Raw genomic sequence first — 21650 nt, forward strand, 5'->3', positions numbered from 1 at the left:
GTTCCCTTGGAGGTAACTGCTTTTCTCTTGATGCTCTTTGTATTTAAACTTTGGCATTTTCAAAATGATGTGTCTTGGTGTGGGCCTCTTTGGGTTCACCTTTTTGGTGACTGAGTTTCCTGGGGTTATATGTCTACTTCCTTCACCAGGGTAAGGAAGTTTTCCATCATTATTTCTTCAAATAGCTCTTCGACTTCTTGTTTTCCTTCAGAGACTCCTATGACATGGATATTTTTTCATTTAATTGTGTCCCACAGGCTCCTTTTTCTTGCTGTTCCGGTTGAGCGTCCTTGGCTTCCCCATCCTGTGTCAGTGGTTCGATCCTCTTCTTCATCCACTCTGTTGATTCCCTCTAATACACTCTTCATCTCAGATAATGCGTTCTTCATTCCTGACTGGTTCCCTTTTATAATTTCCATTTCCACTTTTATGGTTTTTATCTCTTTGTTAAAGTTCTCACTGAATTCATCCACATTTCCCCTAAGTTCATTGAGCATCTTTCTAACCAGCGTTTTGAACTCCATTATTTCTGGATCTCTGTTCTGTTCTCTCAGATGGTTTCTGCTTCTTTGTCTTCCCATCTTGGCTGCCTTTCTGTGTCTGTTTCTATGAACTAAGCAAAGCTCTTAGTCTCCCGGTCTTATTAGTGTGGATTTGTGAGGTAGGTGTCCAATGGCGCAGTCTTGAGAGGGGTTCAGCTGCAGGCCAAATTTAGCCCAAGCCTCTACCCCTCCAGGACCACCTGTTAAGATTCAGAAAGCGAACCACAGATGCTGTGCTTACAGTTGGTTGCTTCAAAAGGCCACTCCAGAAACCGAGGTCAGCTGCCATGAGTGTGAGTCTTGGAGTTGGCTCAGCAAGGAGCACTGCGCTTGCTGAGGTTACACCCTGGATGTGGCTTGGATGGGGCTGCCAGCTGGGGGAGGCCAAGTTTTGGGAAATCCTCTGGGGAATGATGTCTCAGCTGTGGCAGCGCTGGGTCCGCACACTGGTAGCGAGGAAGGCTCCACAGAGGAACGGTGGACACCGCCAGCACTTATGCCTGGGAGAGAGCCTCGCCCCCAGCCCTCGCTCCGGCAACTCCGTGTCCCCCGGTAAGTGCCTGGTGGCCCCCGCGCAGCTGACCCAGTGCTGGTGCTCAGGACGAGCAGGTCCGTCACCGTGAAAGTCCAACTGCGGACACGGCCCCTTTAAGAGGCGTCTGCAGCTGTCGCAGCCTCTGTCCCACTCAGCCGTTGGGACTGGGCCGCCTGGTGCCTTTGCCCCCTCCCTTCACCACTGCAGGTTAATTATTTCTCTCCCTAAGTGTAGGGCTTCTATTAGTCTAGATCCCAGGTGACTGTGCTTGCTGTTTGCTCTGTGTTTCTGTCACAGCTTTAATGTGGTCACGAGAGGCATAAATAAAGCTTCTCTCCCATTTTTTTTCAAAAGCCTCTAGTGAAGGCATGTTTTAAAATGCAAAGTAATGAGAGATTTTTCCCAATGTATATATTTTAAAGTACTATAAAATAATTAAGTTTGCCTGTGATATAAGAGCAGAGGTGAAAAGAACAGAATGAGATGTTAGTTTCTGATGACGTGGCATTTCAAATCAACGAGAAAGGCAGTTATTCCATAAATGCTGAAGCATTTCAAAAGAATAAAGTTGAATCTATAATTCACAATACTCCTATAAAATAAGATACAAATGATTTAAAATTTTTTAAAGTGAAACTGTTAAAAGACACAACAGCTAATAATTTCTAAATGTGAATACAATAGCCCATTAGTTTTTCACTCTCAAGTCTTATCTTTTCATACAACTTAAACACTTGGTTTCTCACCTTTTCCTGTAGAAAGCAGGAAATCTAAAGTATTGAAGAAGATTCACTTCTGTGTGCTCTTATGCACGTACATACGACACTACAGAATAAATACGCACACGTGCACACCACACTACAGTGTAAATCATATCATGGCAGGTAGTTTCCTGACTTTTTTCTATTAGTTATCCTGCTTTCCTTGATAAATGTTCTAATTCTTATTTGTTGCTGCCAATCAGATGTGGGTTAAGAACAGAAATAAGAATAAAAATAAGTCAGCTAATCGAGTTTCTCAGTTTAAAGACCATGACCTGCCAGACTGCGACAGGCAAGGAGCCTTCATCGTCATACTATCTGATCATCTTAAAAAGAGAAAACAATGCCACGGTCACCGCTCTCTAGTAAGAGGCCTGCAGCGTGCAGCCTAAGACCTCCGCTGGCCTCTGTCCCAAAGGCAGACACGTGTCTGATCCATCTCCATTTCCACATGGGACAAACGAGAGCAGTACAGTCATTCCAGCAGGTGCCGCTAGATCGGTAAGGCTATAGGTGTAAGGTACTCGACAGAACGAAAGGCGAAGGTGACAAGAAGGGAAGAGTGGAGGCCCCAGCCCCCGGGGGGAGACTGGCACCTCTGGTTCACGCGGTCACCCGCCACAGAGCAAACTCCAGGCGTCACTGTTAAATGAAGAAAAGCAAGTGCAGAAGTTGCGAAGAACTGGGGTTCGGGAGCAGAGAGATGACCGCATGTATCGTACATATCTGCCTATGCTTCCAAAAAGCAGCAATGGAAGGAGGGACCAAAGCTAACGATGTCTATAGGGCAAGGGGGAGGGAGGGACGGGACGGAGCAGCCAGGCATCTCCAAATGTGCCTGGGTTTAGACTCAAGAACTGCACAAATGCTTTCCATGGTGATAAAATGTAATAAGTAACTGGAAACAATGAATCTGATCGCCCGGTGGGTGGCATAATTACTCTGAAACGTGGTATTGACTACGTACCTTAGAAGGGACTCACAGAGATCTCAGACTGCACTAAGCAGCCCTACTGTTTTTGACAGTTTTAACGTTGCTATTTTGTGTGTGTTAGGAGAGAACAGATATAACTATGTTGCCATTTGAATTAAGACTTTTAGGTTAAAGAGAAAGTCAAATTAAGTATAAATGCCTTTTGTTATTCGGAAATAGAAACATCATAGGGAAGTCAGGATTTCTTTTTTGCTTTCTAAGACAGGAAGCATTTCCTCCCTCTGTTCACCATGAACTAGAAACAACTGACCTCACACTCAGGAGAGCCACGGGGTTACAGGGCGTCTGCTTACCTGACCCGACTCCCGCCCTCCTGAGACAAAGCTTACTCCCAACGCTCCAGGCACAGAGCCATGCACACACACTTCCTGGTGTGCACCCATGTGGGAGCTTATTACACACACTATTCCACACCCTGCCTTGCACGGATCGGCGGTGCCATCTCAGCACTTGGCTCTCACTGGCACGCACATTCAGTTCCTTCTCTTCACTTCATTCCCCTGCCTGCCTGGAACCCCACTGCCAGTCTCCATCGCCATGTCTCTCGACGTTGACGTACACGCACACACTCTTATTTATACATAGCATACATTACAAACTCTATACGTACTTTACTTCTAGGAAATTATCTTGCAGATATTTATATTGTTTATATAAATAACAAATATAAACATTAAATTATATAGTTTATAATTATGTAAATGATATAATACTTCATAAATTATAAAGTACTGTTTATAATGATATAAACAGTATAAAATCTGCAAAATAAATTTCTACAAGTACAACCGCTGGCCAATGGACCACTGCGCCTGGAATCGTGTATTCCAACCAGCAAGGACAACTGATCTGAAGGGACCTAACCATGGGACCATGGATCCTTCATCCTTTTGCAAACGCTGACCCCTCCCTCCAACGCGCTCTGCTGCCAATCTAACTTGAGACCAACTTCGACTCCTCCCGAGGAGTTACAGCGTCGCCCTCCGTGAGTCCTTCCCCTACACTAGTCCGTAAGTCCACAGGCCTGCTCCAGTCCCGAGCAGACCTAACGCACCTTGACCTACGCTCTCGCTGCACCAGGTTAATGAGCACGCTGCATGGTAACTGTCTTTACAAAATGCACCTGTTTCACCACTGTAAATTCCTGGGGAACCAGGGCCTTGTGCTCTGGCTTCCTTCTCCATCCTAATGATCATTTATGGACCAAATCGATGATGCCTATTCCAATACCTAAATTCTCCCACGACCAAAGACATATCCTCTTCGCATCCAGCACAGGTTCTATAAACATTTACTGAATAAATAAAATGCGGGTATCTACCTTTGAGGTCTATTGCAACAAATGCACTATGGTATGACTCTCAAAGAAAAGATACAGAATAAACCCACTGAATTAGGATTAAAGGAAAGTTTCATCTGGAAAGCGCTATTTTAAATTATTAGAAAAAATAACTTACCAGTTACCTGTAACTGTAACCTTCCACTGTGGTTATTACTAGTATCAGACCTTGGTGAAGCAGTGGCCATGTCCCAAAATTCAGCTTAAACCTATGAAAAATTTAATTTATTCATGTGTTAGACAAGGGATTATTTTCAATGATTAAAACAAATTGAATCAATTAAGAAATCACACCTAACAGAATATTTTCAACTCATCACATGTTGGCATAGTCATAGTACTCCATTTAAAATTAAGACTTAGTACTACAAGTATTACAGAAGACTATGGCGAATAAACCATATCTGGGTCAATCTGAGCAAAGAAACCAGGTCACGTGCTGATTTGTAAGCAAATAATTTTAAGCTCTCTCATCACGTATTTAATATTTACATGGGTTTGCATATATGTATTATCTAAACCATCTGAGTAGTCACCCTCTTTACCCTTTAATATTTAGTGTGTATTTCCTAAGAATAAAAACATTCTCTTAAATAATGACAGCACAATAATCAAATTCAGGGATTTAATTAGTATGTGTTACTACCATCTAATATACATTCTGTAATTTCATCAACTGTCTCAACAACACCCTTTATCGTAATTTTTAAACACAGCACCTAATTCAGTCTATACACTGCATATCATATCCATGTCATATCCCCAAGTAAACCTTGCATGCCTTTTTTTTTTTTATTAACACCTACAGCACCTGGTCTTCCTGGGCGGTCTCCCATCCAAGTACTAACCAGGCCCGACCCTGCTTAGCTTCCGAGATCAGACGGGATCGGGCGCGTTCAGGGCAGCGTGGCCGTAGACTACATGCTTCTTTTTACAGATTTTTTCGAGTTGTTTCACTCCTCCACTTCAATATTTACATTTTAAATAAAATACAAAGCGGAGCTACTTCAGCTTTCTTCTGCATGACAAATATTTTAAGGCTAAACTTCTACCACCCTTAACCTACTGAAGATAAAGTGGAACATTCTGGGCAAGACTGAGAAATATTACTGAATATTAATGTCTACCCTATTTTCCCGTTTGTAGTCTTTTCTGTGCTCCATTTAGAGCCTTCTCCAAATTCAGGGACCTCAAACCCTAAAGTCATTATGTTCTCTTTACTTCTTCACAGTTGCATATATTATGATCTGTGTGTGTGCAGACATGTGCATTTTTGTGTGTGTAAAAAGATAACTGGTTCTAATTAACATATAGTCACAAGGTCTGAGATGTCATTCAGGCCAAGACTCATCCTATAGATGACAGAATGGGCTCAAGGATTACATCTTCTTGCAGATACACTGGCTGCCATGTTTTTATGAGAAAAGCGGTGGAAATGGAAGCCTTTGAAAAATCAATGAAAATCAACTGAAAACTGAAGATTTTATAGCCATTTTCAAAGGTCTTCCCGCTTTAATGTAAATGGATCCCAGATAAATTAAAACCAATGTACTTTTCAAACACGTTCTCAATAAGTACGAAATTATCAAGTCTGCTCTCACTCCATATAATGGTAGCCAACAATGACACTATTCAAAGTGGGTTGAAGTAACATAAGGGAACGGTGCGTAGTAAGCAAAAACAAATTTCTTTTAATTAGAGCATTGCCCTGGAAGCGCAGGCGGACAGTAGCACTAGGATCAAGAGACAAAGCACTGAGCCTGCTACAAGATAGGGGAGAGCCCAACGAGGCAGGGATGGGCCGGCAGAGGTAGGGGAGGGCCCACTGAGGTACGGCCCAAGTCAGCAGGAACCTCTAACAGCAGAAAGATATGCCTGTGCTCACAGGAAAACACTCCAATTTAAGCCACTGGGATTACGCATGATGAAGAGCAACCAATATAAAAACATCAGACTTAAAGAACATGAGCCACCATGAGCAAGTCGACAGAAACAAAAAACAATAGCTTCTAATCCTCCAAAGACTTTAAATATTATGAATACCAAATACAAACGTTTAAAAATCATTTTCAGCAATAAAAGATAAAACAGTCGAGCCAAGAGAGACTATGAGAATGGAACTGCATTATTTGAAAAAGAACCAGATAGAATTTAAACTATTTTAGAATAGTTTTCAGATTTACAGAAAAGTTGTAGAGTTCTCATATGCCCCACACCTAGTTCTCCTATTATTACGTCATATAGCAACGTGCTACAATTTTCATAATTAAGGAATCAATATCCACATATTAACTAAAGTCCACAGTTTATTCAGATTAGACAGAACTTAAGAATCAGTAAACTTGAATATACCTCTGAAAAAGTCATTTAGAAGGAATGCTTAAATAAACAGATGGAAATTATCAAAGAGAAGCTAAAAGACATGAAGAATAAAATGAGCTCTGACATGTATTTTCTACACATAGTCCTAGAAAATGAAGATAGAGGTCATACCGGGAGAGAAAATGATTTAATTTTCCAGAACCAATTACAGACATTTATCCACAATTCTAAGAAACACAATTATATACAAATGAAGCCGAAGAAACAAATTCGCACTTGAGACAGGCAGCACTGAAGCTGCAGATCACCAAAGCAAAGACCATGTTAAAAGCAGGCAGAGAGAAAGAGATGACACAGAGCGAGGGAGTAAAGTGACAGCAGAGTCTCAACAGGGACAACGTGAGCACAGAAGACAGAAGCAGCACCTATAAAGAAAGTCAAAAAATTGTTCAAACACCGACGGTCTCTTTGGGGAACACAAAAGGCACTGCAAGATAAACCAAAAGAGAGTTTACCAAAAGCAGATCTTTACTTCAAGGAAATCTAAAAATTGTGTTTCATAAAAAGAATAAAATTACCACAGAACGATGATCTGAAACACAAGGAGGGAAAGATGGATGAAGGAACTGGCAGCGTACAAGTAAATCTAAATAAACACTGTCTGAATCAAATAACAGTAACGTGTACTCACGGTGTTTAAACAAAAACAGTTTAAGCCATTAAAATACGGAACAAAGGGAAACAAGCGTGTAGTGGAGGGACGGGACAAGGACAAGGGACAGGAGTTGATGGTGTAAATTCCTGCATGTTCAGCAGATGGACTGATCCAGTTCAACTTTAGACTGTGCAGCATTCCCAGCAGAATTTCAAGGGTAATCATAAAAGAACAGAAATAAAAAGGTATAATTTCTAAATTAGAAGAGAATACAATAAGAAAACAACTTGGTCAATTCAAAAAAGGCTGAAAAGAAAAAAAAAAAGGCATAAATAACCAAGACTATCAGAAAGCACAAAGAGTCAAAATACAAAAATAGTCAGAATTAATGTATATGGACAAATTTAGAGGAGATATGTACAAAATAAAGATACTTATTGAAAGCAAAAATATGAAAAGGGACGTACCAAGCAAAGAGAAAGAGAAAGCTGGGATTAGTTAAAATAGCAAACGAATAGCATTATCAAGGAGAACAAAGAAAATGATACAAGGTTCAATTCAGCAAGTAGACACAAAACTCTAAATTTTCATGCTTTAAAAAAAACGCCTAACGTTGCATTCTGCCCCAACAGAGCAGCCTCAGCAAAACAGACAACCAAGATGACTACCTCCCTAACAGACTCCTGGCTGAGGATGGTCACCCTGGTGGAGCAAGCATCTGTGTCCCAAACCAGTCAGCCTGACTGATACAAGGTGACCCGGAAGGAGTTTCGACCTCCTGGCACCGATGCTGATGACCGCATGCCTAGGGCGCCCCCAGCTGACCACTGCATCCTGCACATGGCTCCACAGGCTGCTTGGGAACCCAGGACCAGACTCATCTTCCTAAGACGCCACCCGACGCTACTCTTCTAGGGAGCTCAACTTGTGATGTGGCAGATGTCTCCATTAAAGAATTCTCTGGGGGATTAAATGTCAGTGCAATGCATTTACCATGTGGACCGGGCAATCGAGAGACCCTGAAAGGCTTCAGCTATGCTGAGCCTGACAGCCTGGACCCCGGTCAGTGCCGAGTCTCCGTGAAGCGTGTCCGGGTAAATGAATTCCAGTGGGTACTGCCAGTCAAGCCCAGCACAGAGACAGGGATGACTGATCCTGTGACTGAGAAAGAAACCAGGATTCTGACGAAGCAGACAGACTGGAGGACTCAGCGCCACAGACAGCTCGTGACATGCACCTACAGAGGTGACGATGTGGAAGGCGATCACTGTGGAGGCCAAGACCGCCATGGCCAAGGCAGCAGAGACTATGGCAGACGCAGTGGCAGAAATGCACGTGGCAGTGCAGGCTCCGGGGTGACGACCACAGAGAAAGCAGGCCGGCCATGAGGACCAACGCGATCGATGGGATGCCCGGCCGTGAGCGCCAAAGATGATTATTCTCAGGATGATCACAGGCGTGATGACGGAGGTCCCTCCCAAAGACCCAAATGTAATCTACAGCCTCAGAGTACTCCTCGGAAAGGCAACTCCTCCCCTGCTAGTTCCCTGTCTGGTCGAGCAGCTGGTCTGTGGAGGGGCAAGGCCTGCTGACCGGCTGTGGGAAAACAAGGACAGGAGCAGCCACAGGAGGAAGGGGAGAAAGCGCAGCATCAGCTGGATGAACGGGAACTAGAATGACAGCCTCGGGACACACCCAGACCTGCAGTGAAGACTCTCAGGAACAGGAATGGTCAAGGACACAAAGTGTGTCATTTCAGGCCAGGCCCTCAGCCCCACCTGCCAGAAGTCAGACCAGATGCTCGAAGGAGAGAGAGGGAGAAGTCGCCGGAAAATGAAATACGCTGTCCAACTTCTCAGCCTCCTGAACCTGGTCAGCTGCTAAAAGTAATGGCGGCCCCTGCATCCGAAGAGGGTGTGTGGGTGAAGCGAAGAGCGAATGCTTCTGCCTGGCCGCAGAGCTCAAACGCAGAGCAGCAATCCGCCAAGAGTGACGGGGGAGGGGCTCCAGCTCGACTACTTCAGGAGGGACCAACCTGGAACAATGAAAGTCAAGCAGACGGGGTGAGTGTCCAAAGGTGGAGACTGCAGCACGGTCCAAGAGGTGGCGGGAACACAGACGGTGGGAGGAGTCTGAGAGGAAACATGGCAGAGAGGAACCAGACTCCTGAGAAGCCTGAAGACCCAGCCTCAGCACTCGGAGCGTGCTGCTCTCCACAGCCCGTGCTATCTCCTACCCCCTCTCCACCCTGGAATACTCCTGAGCAAAACCAATCTCCATTTAGAAAAGACAAAATAAAACTCACCATCTCTTGGGGGCAGGCAGGAGGTGGGGGCCTCAAAGGATTGTTAGAACTACAGGAAGAAATCGACAAACTGGCTATTGTCATGGGCGATTTCAAAACGTGCTAATTTTTCATAGGTCAAATGGACCAAAAAAGTTAAAAACGAAATGATTAAAAAGTATGATTAATGCACATAAACAGAATATTATGCCCAACTATTAGAAATAAACATTCTTCTCAAGAATACATGGGACATACAGGGAAATAAAAATCTCACTAAATTTCAAAGAATATATTTATCATGTTGTTCCCGGGCTCTGACCATAATACAATTGAGTTAAAATTCAATAATGAAAGATAAATTTTAAAAATACAAATAAAAAAGAAAAACCACTTCTAAATATTTCATGGGTCAGAAAAAGCCATATTTGAAATTTCTTTAAAAATAGTAGGAACTGAATAACTAAAGTACCATATGCAAAAATTTGTGGGATACGTTAAAAGTTACACTTAGAGGCAAATCTATAGTCTTACAGACTTATACTAGGAAAAGGTTGAAAATTAATGAGTTAATAGGCCAATTTGTTATGTTAGAAGAACAGAGTAAACACAAAGAAAGTAGAAGATACTAAAGAACAGAAAGCCTTGAAGAAAGAAAAAAAGATAACAGGACCAACAAAGTCAGAGTTCTTAGAAAACACAAAAACCAACAAATGCCTGATGAGAGTGATGAAGGGTGAATAAAACGGAACTGGGAGCCCCCAAACGGACCAGTGTATGTGAGGTCATACTCATGTGACAGAGGTAGCAATGCAGATCTCTGGGATGGGAGAGGTGGGGGACCATTAAATGATCCTGAAATTATCTACATGGTAAAAATGAAACTGGATCCCTACCTCACGTCACATACAAAAAGCGATTCAAGGTGGACTGGTGATATAAATACGAAAGGCAAACTTGAAAACTTTTAGAAAAAATTACAGCACAAAACTATTGTTTTGTGTCTCCTGGAACAGAAGGATTTCTTAAAGAAGCATACTAACCAAAGAAGAAAGTGTGACTATTTTGATTATGTGGAAACCGAGAACTTCTATTTATCATAACACATTATCAAGAAAACCAAAAGACAATCATCAACTGGGAGATATTCATTAAACGCAAACTAGTTAAGGATTAATATGTGAATTACATAAGCACTTACTTCTATAAAAAATAACACAGTAGACAAATGGGCAAAAACCAGAACAGGAACTTAATGGACAGAGAAACTTGCAAGGCCAATAAGTATATGAAAAGATGCAGAATATCATGAATCATCAGAGAAATATGAGTTATGATCACATGAGATGTTTTTAAACTCACTAGAAAGGTAAAAACTAGACATTTGATAGCACCAAATAATGGCCAAGAAGGTGGAACCCTGATGGCTCTTACACAGTGGTACTAGGTGTTTAAATTGGTAAAATCCTGCTGGTAGGTGTTAAAATTGTTGGAAAACATACTCTGGTTTTTCTTCAGAAAAATCTTTTGCCTTAAAATTGTTGGAAAACATACTCTGGTTTTTCTTCAGAAAAATCTTTTGCCTTAAAATTGTTGGAAAACAATGTGGCATCATCATGTAAAGTTGAACATTTGCATGTCCTTCAGTGAGCAATTCTAGATACATACTATGAAAATGTTTATACTCATGTGCCAAGTAAAAGCATTCTTCATAAAAACACAAAAAATACTCAATGCCCACAGGTAGAAAATGGTTAAACAAATTAGGCTCATAAAACGGAGCATAACGCAGCAGTGAGGATGAACAAACAATGCCTAGGCAACTTGTAAAAAATGGATCTCAGGAACATGACAGTGAATGAAAAAGACAAATAGGGTTCTAAGTATTAACACTGCCTGTCACTCAGTCCCACCTCTAAGAACTGACACTCCACACTGAGGCCATCAAGAAATGCTGCCTCTCTTAAAGAAGGAAAAGTGAATTCTCTTGGCGGTTATCATGACCCACCTTTTGCCCTGCGTTTCCTTTAAAAATGCCACGTTTCCATGACAGAAAAAGAAATCCAAAGACACTGTGGATCCTGAGTCTCAAGCCATACAGTCAGCAGGCCCTGCATGCAGCCCCCTGAAGAGCCAGCGGCGGAGATCAAAGGCAATCACATGAAAAGCGGTCACTTTCAGGGAGTACACCGTGACTCTCACCCAAACGTTTCTGTGCAAACTAACGAACTCATGGTGAGTGCTTCCGCTCCATTCTGCACTCTGGGGAAGGAGCTGATTCTGTGTGTGGTGCAGCAGCATCCACGAGGTCCAAAAATAAGTCTCCATGATTATTTTCTCGTTATAAATTTGAATGTGCACACTGAGATTTTTCTACGTATTCCTTTAGGATGCTTGAATGTTCCCTTTGAAATGTATGAAGATTTGTAAATAGACTCTCCTCTATAACAAAATACCATTTGTGCAAGCTTTAAAAAGCCTATAAATGGAAAAATTATTAAACTCAAAACAAAAAATATATATATTTGTGTTAATACTATTAAAAAAAAGAGGAGATAAAAAAACAAATTCAGAATAGCAGTTACTTCAAGGGTTGAGAAAGACAGGCTATGGGGGCAGAAGCACTCACGGTAACTCTAACTGCAGATACTGACCTAGTTCTTAAGTCGGTGATTGGTTCCCAAACGCTTGCTTTTGTTATTAACTTCCGTATGTTACTCATAAATTGGGATGTTCAAACTACAGAACTTTCAATAATTTAAAGAATGCACAGAAGGCAGAGAAGTAGGAACAGGGAAGTGGCGGTCACTAGTCGTCGGGTGTGATGGGAAGGGCGTAGCCTGTACCCTGTGAAGGAAAAGCGGGGAAAGGCACAGCTTCCATGTGGATGATGTGCAACTAACTAGTCTTCCAGGAAAGACACTCCGTCCCCAGAACAGTAAACAAGGGACCTAAGGCAAGGTGAAGATATTAGCTCATTTGGAGGTAGATTAAAAGGAAATTGAGGGACTTTATTAAATGAATTAGATAGAAAGATAATTGCTGAGAATAAAAGAGACAAACAGGCATAGGACTAGTTATTCGAGAAGAACTGCGAAGCTTAAAACACTACCCAGACTGGGAAACGGTGCCAAGCAGGGAGAAGGCTGTTCACTCCGCTACTTTGTGTTCCCGCACTGCCGCCCCCGAGCCGCTTCTCCCCTTGTTCTAGGTAAACCAATCCTCCGACTCAAGCGCGTGCGCCTCTGGAAACTGGCGACTGCGAGTTTAAACTGCCAAACACGATAGAGATGGTACAAAAATGGCACCATCTTGCCTTCGAAGGGAAGATACACAACAAATAAAATGATCCATTTCAAGAAACGATTAGTTCCCACACTTTATTTAATAACACCAAGTTGTGTGGCACTTAGAACAGAACATGCTGTTCCACGTGCTCTTGAACCTGAGCACCAGGTCACCGTGAGAGCAGGGAGGCATCACTCCACCTCACCCACGAGGCAATTGAGCCTCGGCAGTGTTAAAGTGCACGGCTTCATTTTTCGTGACGGTGTAGCACAGGGCTACAGTATAATGAACTATCGACGCGCACGGAGCCTGACAGGTTAACCGTCTCAGCATGGCGGGGCCGTCATCGCTTACCCTGTGCCAGGACCGCGCTAGACACTGGGGGTGTGACGACGAGGAAGACTCGGGTCCCTCCTTCCAGGCGCGCATAGTCTGCTGAAGACATAAACCTGTGAACACATACAGAGCTTTCAGTGCGACCGTCACTGAAACAGATGCGGAATGCCGAGTAGCACATTGGGGGCACCCAAGAGAAAGTGGCGAACCCAACCTTCAGCAGTCAGGAGGAGGCTCACAGAGAGAACCGCCATTGAATGAACTGTCTTGAATCATGGCGAGTCTGAAGTGTTCAGAGAACTGTTGGAATGGCTAGAAAATGGAATGTAAGGGCCGTGTGAAGCGACGAGGCTAACAGCTCACAGGGGAACCTAAACTGTACAGGTTCCTATGGAATAGTTTATGTGCCAGTCAACATATACCCAGCATAGTAGCCTAGTTTATCCACAGACACTGAGAGATTTCAATAACCAGGATTGCGTTTTAGAAAAACAAATTTGGCAGCAGTGGGGGTTCGATTTAAAACGAGTTTATCTGAACCAGAGTGTGAACAAAAAAAGACAACTGAAGATTTGTATGAGATCTGTGACCAGATGATTACGGGGTGGCTGGGGACTAAAAGGCCATCTGAAAGACTGCAATTCCCCACCTTGCTATCTGGGGGACAGTGCCATAACCAGGATAAGGGCTTAAGAAGAGGAGCGAACTGTGGGAGACAAAACAGCACAGTTTTCAAGAGCCAACTCTAGAGTCAGAATATTTGGGTTTCATTTCTAGTTCTGCCACTTCACGGCTGTGTGACCAAGCGTGATAAAAGAAAAAGCAAAGCTTGAGTTTGAACAAAGTTTAAGCGAACTGGTTATTCATCCAAATGAATTTAGGTCATAACCTATGCCCAGAGCATATGGCCACTTACACGTAAGCTGTTTATGTCCAGGAGAACCCTTTAAAAATGCCACAGAGAAAATAAAGCTTCATTCTTATTCGGCTGCAGCGAATACAGGGCCCTTAATATAGACACGAAACTACATTTCCCGTCCTCCAAGTTCCAGACTGTATATCTTGCGTGTAAGATACACCTGTACTGCCTGCTTACTTTCAGATGTCATTAGGTCAGAAGCAACATTTTAAAAAACAACAGATCTGATCCATTGTGCATACTCTGCACAGCGTCAATGTCTGGAAGAGCCAGGGAAACACTGTCATGCATCTATCTGCCTGGCTCAATTAATAACATACTGACCGGCTGGTCTGTAAAGTGGGTATGGCAAGAACACAAAGATGGTAGAAGACAAAGTCCTAGCTTCAACACTGACTCCAGAAGACAGTATTAACACACAGGAAACTTCTCGGGAACGAGACCGGATGGTTGCTACCAGGCGCTAGAGAAGCTGAGTCTCATGAACGTGAAACTTGTAAGGTGAGAAAGCCTGCATTTAGCCAAATTTATTGCATCAACAGCACGAAATTTAAAACTCAATGAATGTGGCAAAGATAAAGAGAGAGGAACCAAGCAGCCTCCCATGTCCTGAAATATCCAAGATTCAGCAATTCTAGAGCAGAAAATAAGTATTTCATAAAAACAAACTCAAAATAGGGAAATTTAAATGATATGGAAATATTACTTCTATATAGAGAGAACATTTATCAAAAGATATTGCTGGTTATTTCAGTGAGTTTATAAAATGCGACAGGAAACAAGAGGGTGACAGCTCGTCCTGGTTCGCTCGGACCTTCCGGCTTTGGTCCTGCTCCCCGGGAGAACCCCCTGGATGGGAACTGGGTAACCTTAGTAAACAACAGGATGGCTCTAACTGCAGACAGCTTTTTTGATGTATCTCAGAGAGACTTTTCTAGTGGGAGCCTGTTATAAGAAAGCATAATTCTGTTCAATTTTACATTTCTGTATGACCCGAATACTCAAAGGGGAAAATCCGTTTCACAGGGACTGCTCATCACCAGGCCTCGATGTCACCCAAACGGACTGCATGTGTGGAGAGGAGGAAGGGGCGGGAAGCCTTCTCAGGACAGCCCCCAGAATCACCTGCACCAGACTACAAATCATCACCACAGTGGTCTCCTGAGGGTCTGAAGACACTTCCAACTCCCCAAATGGCTTCCTCACAACACGCGGTCCCACTGTCCCCCCACCGCATGCCATCATCTCCACTCCTCTGTCTCGGCATCAACTGCCAACAACTGCTGGCCTCAGATCTGGCCACTCTCCCTTCCGGCGACGAGCCCACTCTGCTCACAGCCTCCCTGCATCCGCCGTCAGCATCTGTCCGCTCGACTCAGGACCCTCAGCCCCACCTAGTGGCAGTATCGCCACCGCTTATGGCTGCAGAGCGCTTCAGAGTTCCAGACTTCCCCGCATGCACCTCAGCGGGACAGGAGAAGTGCAATCAGTTCCAAGCTTAAGGATGCAACGTGAGCGTGACTTTAACTCCTGTCTCCCACAGGCCTTTTCTTCCCAGGATCTCTCCGCAACTTCCCTCTACCTTCAGATAAGCTCGGGGCTAAGGTCTCAACGTGCATGTACTTTCAACCGCTTGGGAGCGAAGCCGGCTGATTTCTGAGAATCTTTGTCTACACTGACCTCTCTGTATAAAAGTCACTGATTAATCCTCTTAAATGCAAAACACAGGAATGTCACCCTCCTGCTAATTTATAAGCCTCACTGAGTGAAAAAGAACACTTCTAAACACTGCCATTCCAGTAACTTGAAGAGCACCTGCGACACCTACTGAAGGACAAACAGAGGGGCATCCGGGGGGCATCCGGGGAACCCTCTAACCTCTGCCTAGAGTTTGGCTCTTCATTTTAATCTGAAAATGCCTATCCAGCCATAGGATCTAATAACCTCACCTCTCTCTCCACCTTTTCTGTACTTTCAATTTCAAGGTTCCTTTCAGTGCATGGTATATAACACCTTACGGGAGGATCACAGAAGCGTTGTGGATGACAAAAATGTTTTCATCTTCCAAATGCCAGATTTCCTAAGTCAGTGTTAATACCTAGCTTTCATCATCTCCACCCACTTCCAGGTTTTCAACCAGAGAAAGTAAATACATGGATTCTTCCCAAGCCTTGTTTTCAGTCTTCCAATTGATACCTTTTTCCCCGGCAACACAGAGCCAGCCCTTCCCCCGACGTCGTCTCCAAACATGTCTCACATCTTCGCTCTCTTCCTATCCTCTTAGCCTACGTCACTTTCTCGTGCATAACGAATTTACATTCAGCTGTATTTTTCAAGTGTTATTCCTCTCAAACATTGCATGGCACATCTCTCTGCTTTACAATGAACTTTTCCCAAAAATTTACATTGAAATACACCATATATATCCCAATTTTGATTTTCTCAGCACTGCGAAGTCAGATAAGGGGGCGATCTGAGGCACTAATGCCTCTAATGCACGGGGCCAGAGAAGCAAAACCGGGGCCCAAAGGCCTCAAGGTTATGAAATCCAAACGCGAGGACAGCCGATCTCAAACAGCCAGCCGGGCTTCGAGCCACAGCCAGGCGAACAGCTTTCCTTCTCTGCTTCTGCACTGTGTGTGAGCCTTTCCTCCGGCTCCGGTCGGCAGCGGGCCCCTGACCACTCCTGGCTTGGTGCTGTCCCATTCGAATAGACCCTTTTCAAATAAATTCTTAAAACTCTTAATATAGCTGTTTATCTTTTAACAGTTCTAAATCTTGACCCATCTCTAGATACCCTTTTTATGGCCAATTTTCAACCTTTTCCAAACAATGTCAATGCCTTGCTCTCAAAATTACTCTATAACTCATTTATCGATTATACAAATTTCTTTCTCTTACTCAGATCAACAAACAATTGCACATACTCCTCACTGCGCGAATCAAAAGCCCTGCTGAATTTAACCTCATGCCTCCTCAAATTATCATGGCTTGTAACACCCTCATAACTGCTGCCCACTAATTTCCTGTAATGTACTTCCTCACTGCTCATCGGCCTAAGTCGTCCTTCGAGATTCAGCTTGTGTCATCTCTCCAGTTTTGAACTAGTTAGTTGCTATGATTTCATAGCACTGTAACCATGTTTATTTCTCCGTCTCCCCCATTACACTGTAAATTTCTTTATTATGACTCATCTTTTTTAATTTTTCAATTACACTTGACATACAATAGCATATCAATTTCAGGTGCAAAACGGAGAGATTAAACATTTACATAACTTACAAAGTGATCATCAGAATACGTCTAGCACCCCCTGGCACTATATGTAGTTATAATATTAACAACATTCCCTACGCTGTACTTTACATACCAGTGACTGTTTTCATAACCGGCAATATGCACCTCTTAATCCCGTCCCCTTTCTCACCCATCCCTCCACCCCCCCATCTGCATCTGTTTGTTTGTTCATATATTTTTAGATTCCACATATTAGTGAAATTATGTGGTATATAGTTTTCTCTGACTTAATTCACTTAAAATATCCTCTAGGTCCACCCATATTGTTGCAGATGACGAGATTTCATTCTTTTTTTATGGCTGAGTAATATTCTATTACATGCATGTACCACCTCTTCTTTATCCACTTGTCTATCAGTGGACACAGGTTGCTTCCATACCTCGGCTATTATAAATAATGCTGCAATGAACATAGGGATGCATATATCTTTTCAAATTAGAATTTTGGGTTTTTTTCAGATAAATACTCAGAAGTGGAATTGTTGGGTCTTTGTCTCTTACTACAGTCTTTATTTTAAAGCCCATTTTATGTAAGTATTGCTATTCCAGTGTTTACTTTTTGTTTTCGCTTGCAAGAAATACCTTCTTCCATTCCTTTACTTTCAGTTTGTCTTTCAATCTGAAATGGGTCTCTTGCAGGCAGCATACTGAAGGGTCGTTTTCTTATCCATTCAGTCACCCTATGTCTTTTAATTGGAGTATTTAATCCATTTACATTTAAAGTAGTTGATAGCTATGCAGTTATTGCCATTTTATTGCTCATATTTCTCTTTTATCTTCTTCTTCTGAACTAAGTCCTTTTAACATATCTTGCAATACTGGTTTAGTGGTGGTGAACTCCTTTGATTCTAAATGATAGCCTTGCTGAGTAATCTTGGTTGTAGGTCTTTGCTTGTTATCACTTTGCATATTTCATGCCAAAGCCTTTTGGCCTGCAAAGTTCCTGTTGAGAAATCAGCTCCCATGTAGGTAACTAACTGCTTTTCTCTTGCTGCTTTTAAGATGCTACATTTTGCTTAGTTCTTTTTCTGGAGCTTTATTCTTCTTACTATTCTTCTTTTTTTTTTTTTCCATGTGGGACATGTTTCCTTGTCTTCCCATTTTGGCTACCTCCCTGTGCTTATTTCTATGCATTAGTAGAATTATTATGTCTCCCGATCTTAGTAGAGTGGCCTCATGTACTAAGTGTCCTGTGGGACCCAGTGGTTCACTCTCCCTGGTCTCCTGAGCTGGGTGCTCCAGGTGTGTCCCTTTTTTGGGTTGTGTGTGCTCTCCAGCTGTAGTTGAGCCTCGGCTGCTGTTGGCACGTAGACGGGAGGGACTGACCCTCAGGCTGACTGGCTGTGAGGGATGGCCATGACCACAGTGGAGGAGCTGTCATGCGGGGGCCGACGCCGTGGAGCAGGATTTGCTTTAGTGGGGCTGTGGTGTCTGCCCAGTCTATCCTTTGGGTACAACAACTAAGCTTTATAATTTCAGCTCCTAGCCTAGTGTTCAGCCTTTACCAAATACTTAATAAATTAGTGTTAAATGAAGACTCACAATTAATAAAACAGTACTGTGGACTTGGTTAGGGTGGCTAGGTTTAAAAAAAAGGGGGAGCTATACAGCATAGAACTGAACATTTTAATTAAATTACAAAGAAAATCCTGAACAGGCGGGACTAAAAAAGCTACTATATACCCTCTCTCATCTTTGCCTTAATTCTGAGCTTCCATGTCCACCTAACCAATGCGATTTCATCTCCACAGCCTCCCCCAAAATGCTCAATACAAAAATGTCCAATATAAAAGTAAAGCCTAAATATTACCTAAAATGCTCATTTGACTTATTAAATAAAATGGCCAAAAGTACATAAACAAGGAAAAAGCTCATTAAACTTGGACATTTTCTAGCCCTAATTATTCAAAAATAATTTAGTAGTCACATACTAATAATCTCCAGATTATATATGAACTGGACTTTTCTAAAAGTCTGGGAGAAAGATGGCTGCTTAGAACACAGTACAAAATTCCCCATAGAAACATTATAAATGGTGGCTGGCCATCAAGACCAAGCCACAGACGCCCACCAGACACATAACATCTAAACCGCGTGTCCTGTACAAGGAAACCTACTGTTCCACAGAGAGGCTTCAGGACACAAATACTTAGTGTCCACGTGCACTGCTCTCACAAAATCAAAGCAAAATTCCAAAATAAATTGCTGACACTGAAAAAAAGTACCTAAAGCACTTTGCATGGTGCCTGGCATACAGTAAATACTCCATAAATTACTTCTATTTTTACACAGAATCTCTGATTTCAAACTTTTGTGTTCATCAAAACAGCTTTATTTTTCTCACTCCATACTAACTGTAAATTGCGAAAGTACAGGACAAATCCTCACCACTGTAACCACGTGCCTCCTTCAAAGCCTGGTGCCCACAAGTGTTTGATATCTGTCTGCTAATGAAGGTCACAGTGTCATCAGAATCTCAAAACAACAGGCCAAAAAAACAAAGAGCATTATTTAGTTTTAGATGCTCTTTTAAATGAACTTCTATACTTTTCAAACTGATTTTTTGTTGATTAAAATTGTCATCAAAATGAAAAAAAGTACAAAAATTCATGTTACCAGCTGAGGTAACACTGTCCTAGACAAAAGCAGTGTTGTTAAATGGCCGGCAAGAACACATCTAAATTCTCTGGGCCTGGGTCGTCTTAGTAAATAAAAAACGGAGCACAGAACACATTAGGATTTTCTAGCTTAGAATTACTTAAGTTACTACAAATTTCATGAAAATATGGAATAGCGGCAATCATCCATAATCATACCAACTCACATACCAACTCAGTTATTTTCATTTTTATACCATTATTTTCTTCCAGTACATTTTACTTACAAAGCTGCAACCCTAGTATACAAATAATTTTATTATCTACTCCCTAACCTCCATTTACAGTAAGAATGTCCAATTACAAACGTGACTGATCCCTCGGCCAACATCAGAACAATTTATGTTTATAGTTGTAAAAACTTAACTTTGGCGATATTATTCTATAAGGCCACAAGATGGTGTTGTTGCTCCATAAAATGTACCTTTAAAAAATATAATACATTATATCAACTTTCCAAAAAAATAAACATTTCCCTTCATTGCAAGTAAGGGTTATCAAAAATGTTTGGACTTTACTGGAAAATCTTAATGAGGAAAATACATTCATTAAATTTAGTGGCAACTATTCTAATTTTAAAACTAAACACTTACGGCCCTAAAAACAAAAACACAGGCCTTTGGCACCAGCACTGTGTCATTTATCACACTAATCTTCCCTTCTCTGCCTGCACCACCCGCTTCCTCCTCAGGTCATAGAAACAAAATATATTTTTACTTAGCACGCACTAACTTTATTTTCCATAATTATTCTTAATTTAGGGAGAGGATTTTTTCGGTTTTAAAAGAATTGATACTAAAATTTATTTATGTCAACAAAAGAGAGGTGCGCCAAAATGGTATCAGTAATGAGAATCAAATCATCTCTATCTAATTTGCTATAATTTGCTCAATTTCTTATAATATTCAGCATTATGTTTACAATCGCAAAGTATCAAAACTTTTCAAGCAAAAACCTTTGCGTTTGGTCATTTTTCCACACACCTCAGTGATTATCAGCAGAAACAGATCTCCCACTCCTTCGCTGCATGTCGATGAAGAAAATAAAATTCCAACAACAATGAGCGTCTTAACATTTAAGTTAATATATAAACAGAGCTGTGTGTAAATGCTGCCTAGGCAGAGTAAGATGACAAAGCGTAACTATCTGGGACCAACTGCGCTTCCATGATGTCTCAGTGACACAGAAAGACAGCCAGTTTAAACCTGGAATCTGAATCAGGTTTGATTCCCAAAATAGTAAGAGTATCAGTGACCACTTACTGGGCTCCTATAATTCGCCATCGCCTTACCAAAAAAGCTACCTTTAATGTTAACAATCACCCTTAAGAGTCTTTATTATTCTTACTAACAAATGAGGAAAATTAGGTTTAAGGAACTGAAAATGCCCAGGGCCACAAAAGTAGTAAAAGTCAGGATTTTAAACCCAGATTTCTTGGGCTTAAAGCCAGTTTTTTCATGCATATGCACTGTAAAAACAGAATATAAACTAAGAAATGCTGAGCTAAACCCATGCCTTAAAACGAGCAGTCTGCCACATCAATCAGATATTACTATTCTCTTATTTTTTTTACGTAAAGATTTGGAGTCAGGTGATTTTGTGGGGCTTTTAAGCTCGTCACTGAAAATGCTTTTTCTTAGGTTGAGAAAAAACAAGTAATCTTAAAAATACATGTAAAGGTGCAAGCACATCAACGCTGAAGAGGAGGTGAGCCGTCGGGA

The 21650-nt window shown here is 42.0% G+C and overlaps 1 protein-coding gene, 1 long non-coding RNA gene and 1 other non-coding gene across 3 annotated transcripts in view; 1 reads left to right on the plus strand and 2 right to left on the minus strand.

The window, feature by feature from the left end:
- Positions 1–8916, plus strand: part of LOC111729775 — an 11257-nt gene extending 2341 nt beyond the window's left edge. The window contains exon 3 of the long non-coding RNA XR_002776384.1: positions 7781–8916. This is a non-coding gene — a long non-coding RNA (uncharacterized LOC111729775). The remainder of the gene's footprint in view (positions 1–7780) is intronic.
- The window catches only part of LOC111729773 (NEDD4-like E3 ubiquitin-protein ligase WWP1), a 31162-nt gene extending 22011 nt beyond the window's left edge, over positions 1–9151 (minus strand). The window contains 2 exon segments of the mRNA XM_023520843.1: positions 4290–4380; positions 8927–9151. Of these exon segments, the coding sequence (XP_023376611.1) occupies positions 4290–4359 (70 nt within the window). The 5' untranslated portion in view covers positions 4360–4380; positions 8927–9151.
- Positions 4971–5089, minus strand: LOC111729778. The gene has a single exon (XR_002776387.1). It is a non-coding gene; the product is annotated as a 5S ribosomal RNA (ribosomal RNA).
- Positions 9152–21650: the final 12499 nt, after the last annotated feature.

This window comes from Pteropus vampyrus, unplaced genomic scaffold (assembly GCF_000151845.1).
Source record: "Pteropus vampyrus isolate Shadow unplaced genomic scaffold, Pvam_2.0 Scaffold280, whole genome shotgun sequence".
Taxonomy (NCBI): Eukaryota; Metazoa; Chordata; class Mammalia; order Chiroptera; family Pteropodidae; genus Pteropus; species Pteropus vampyrus.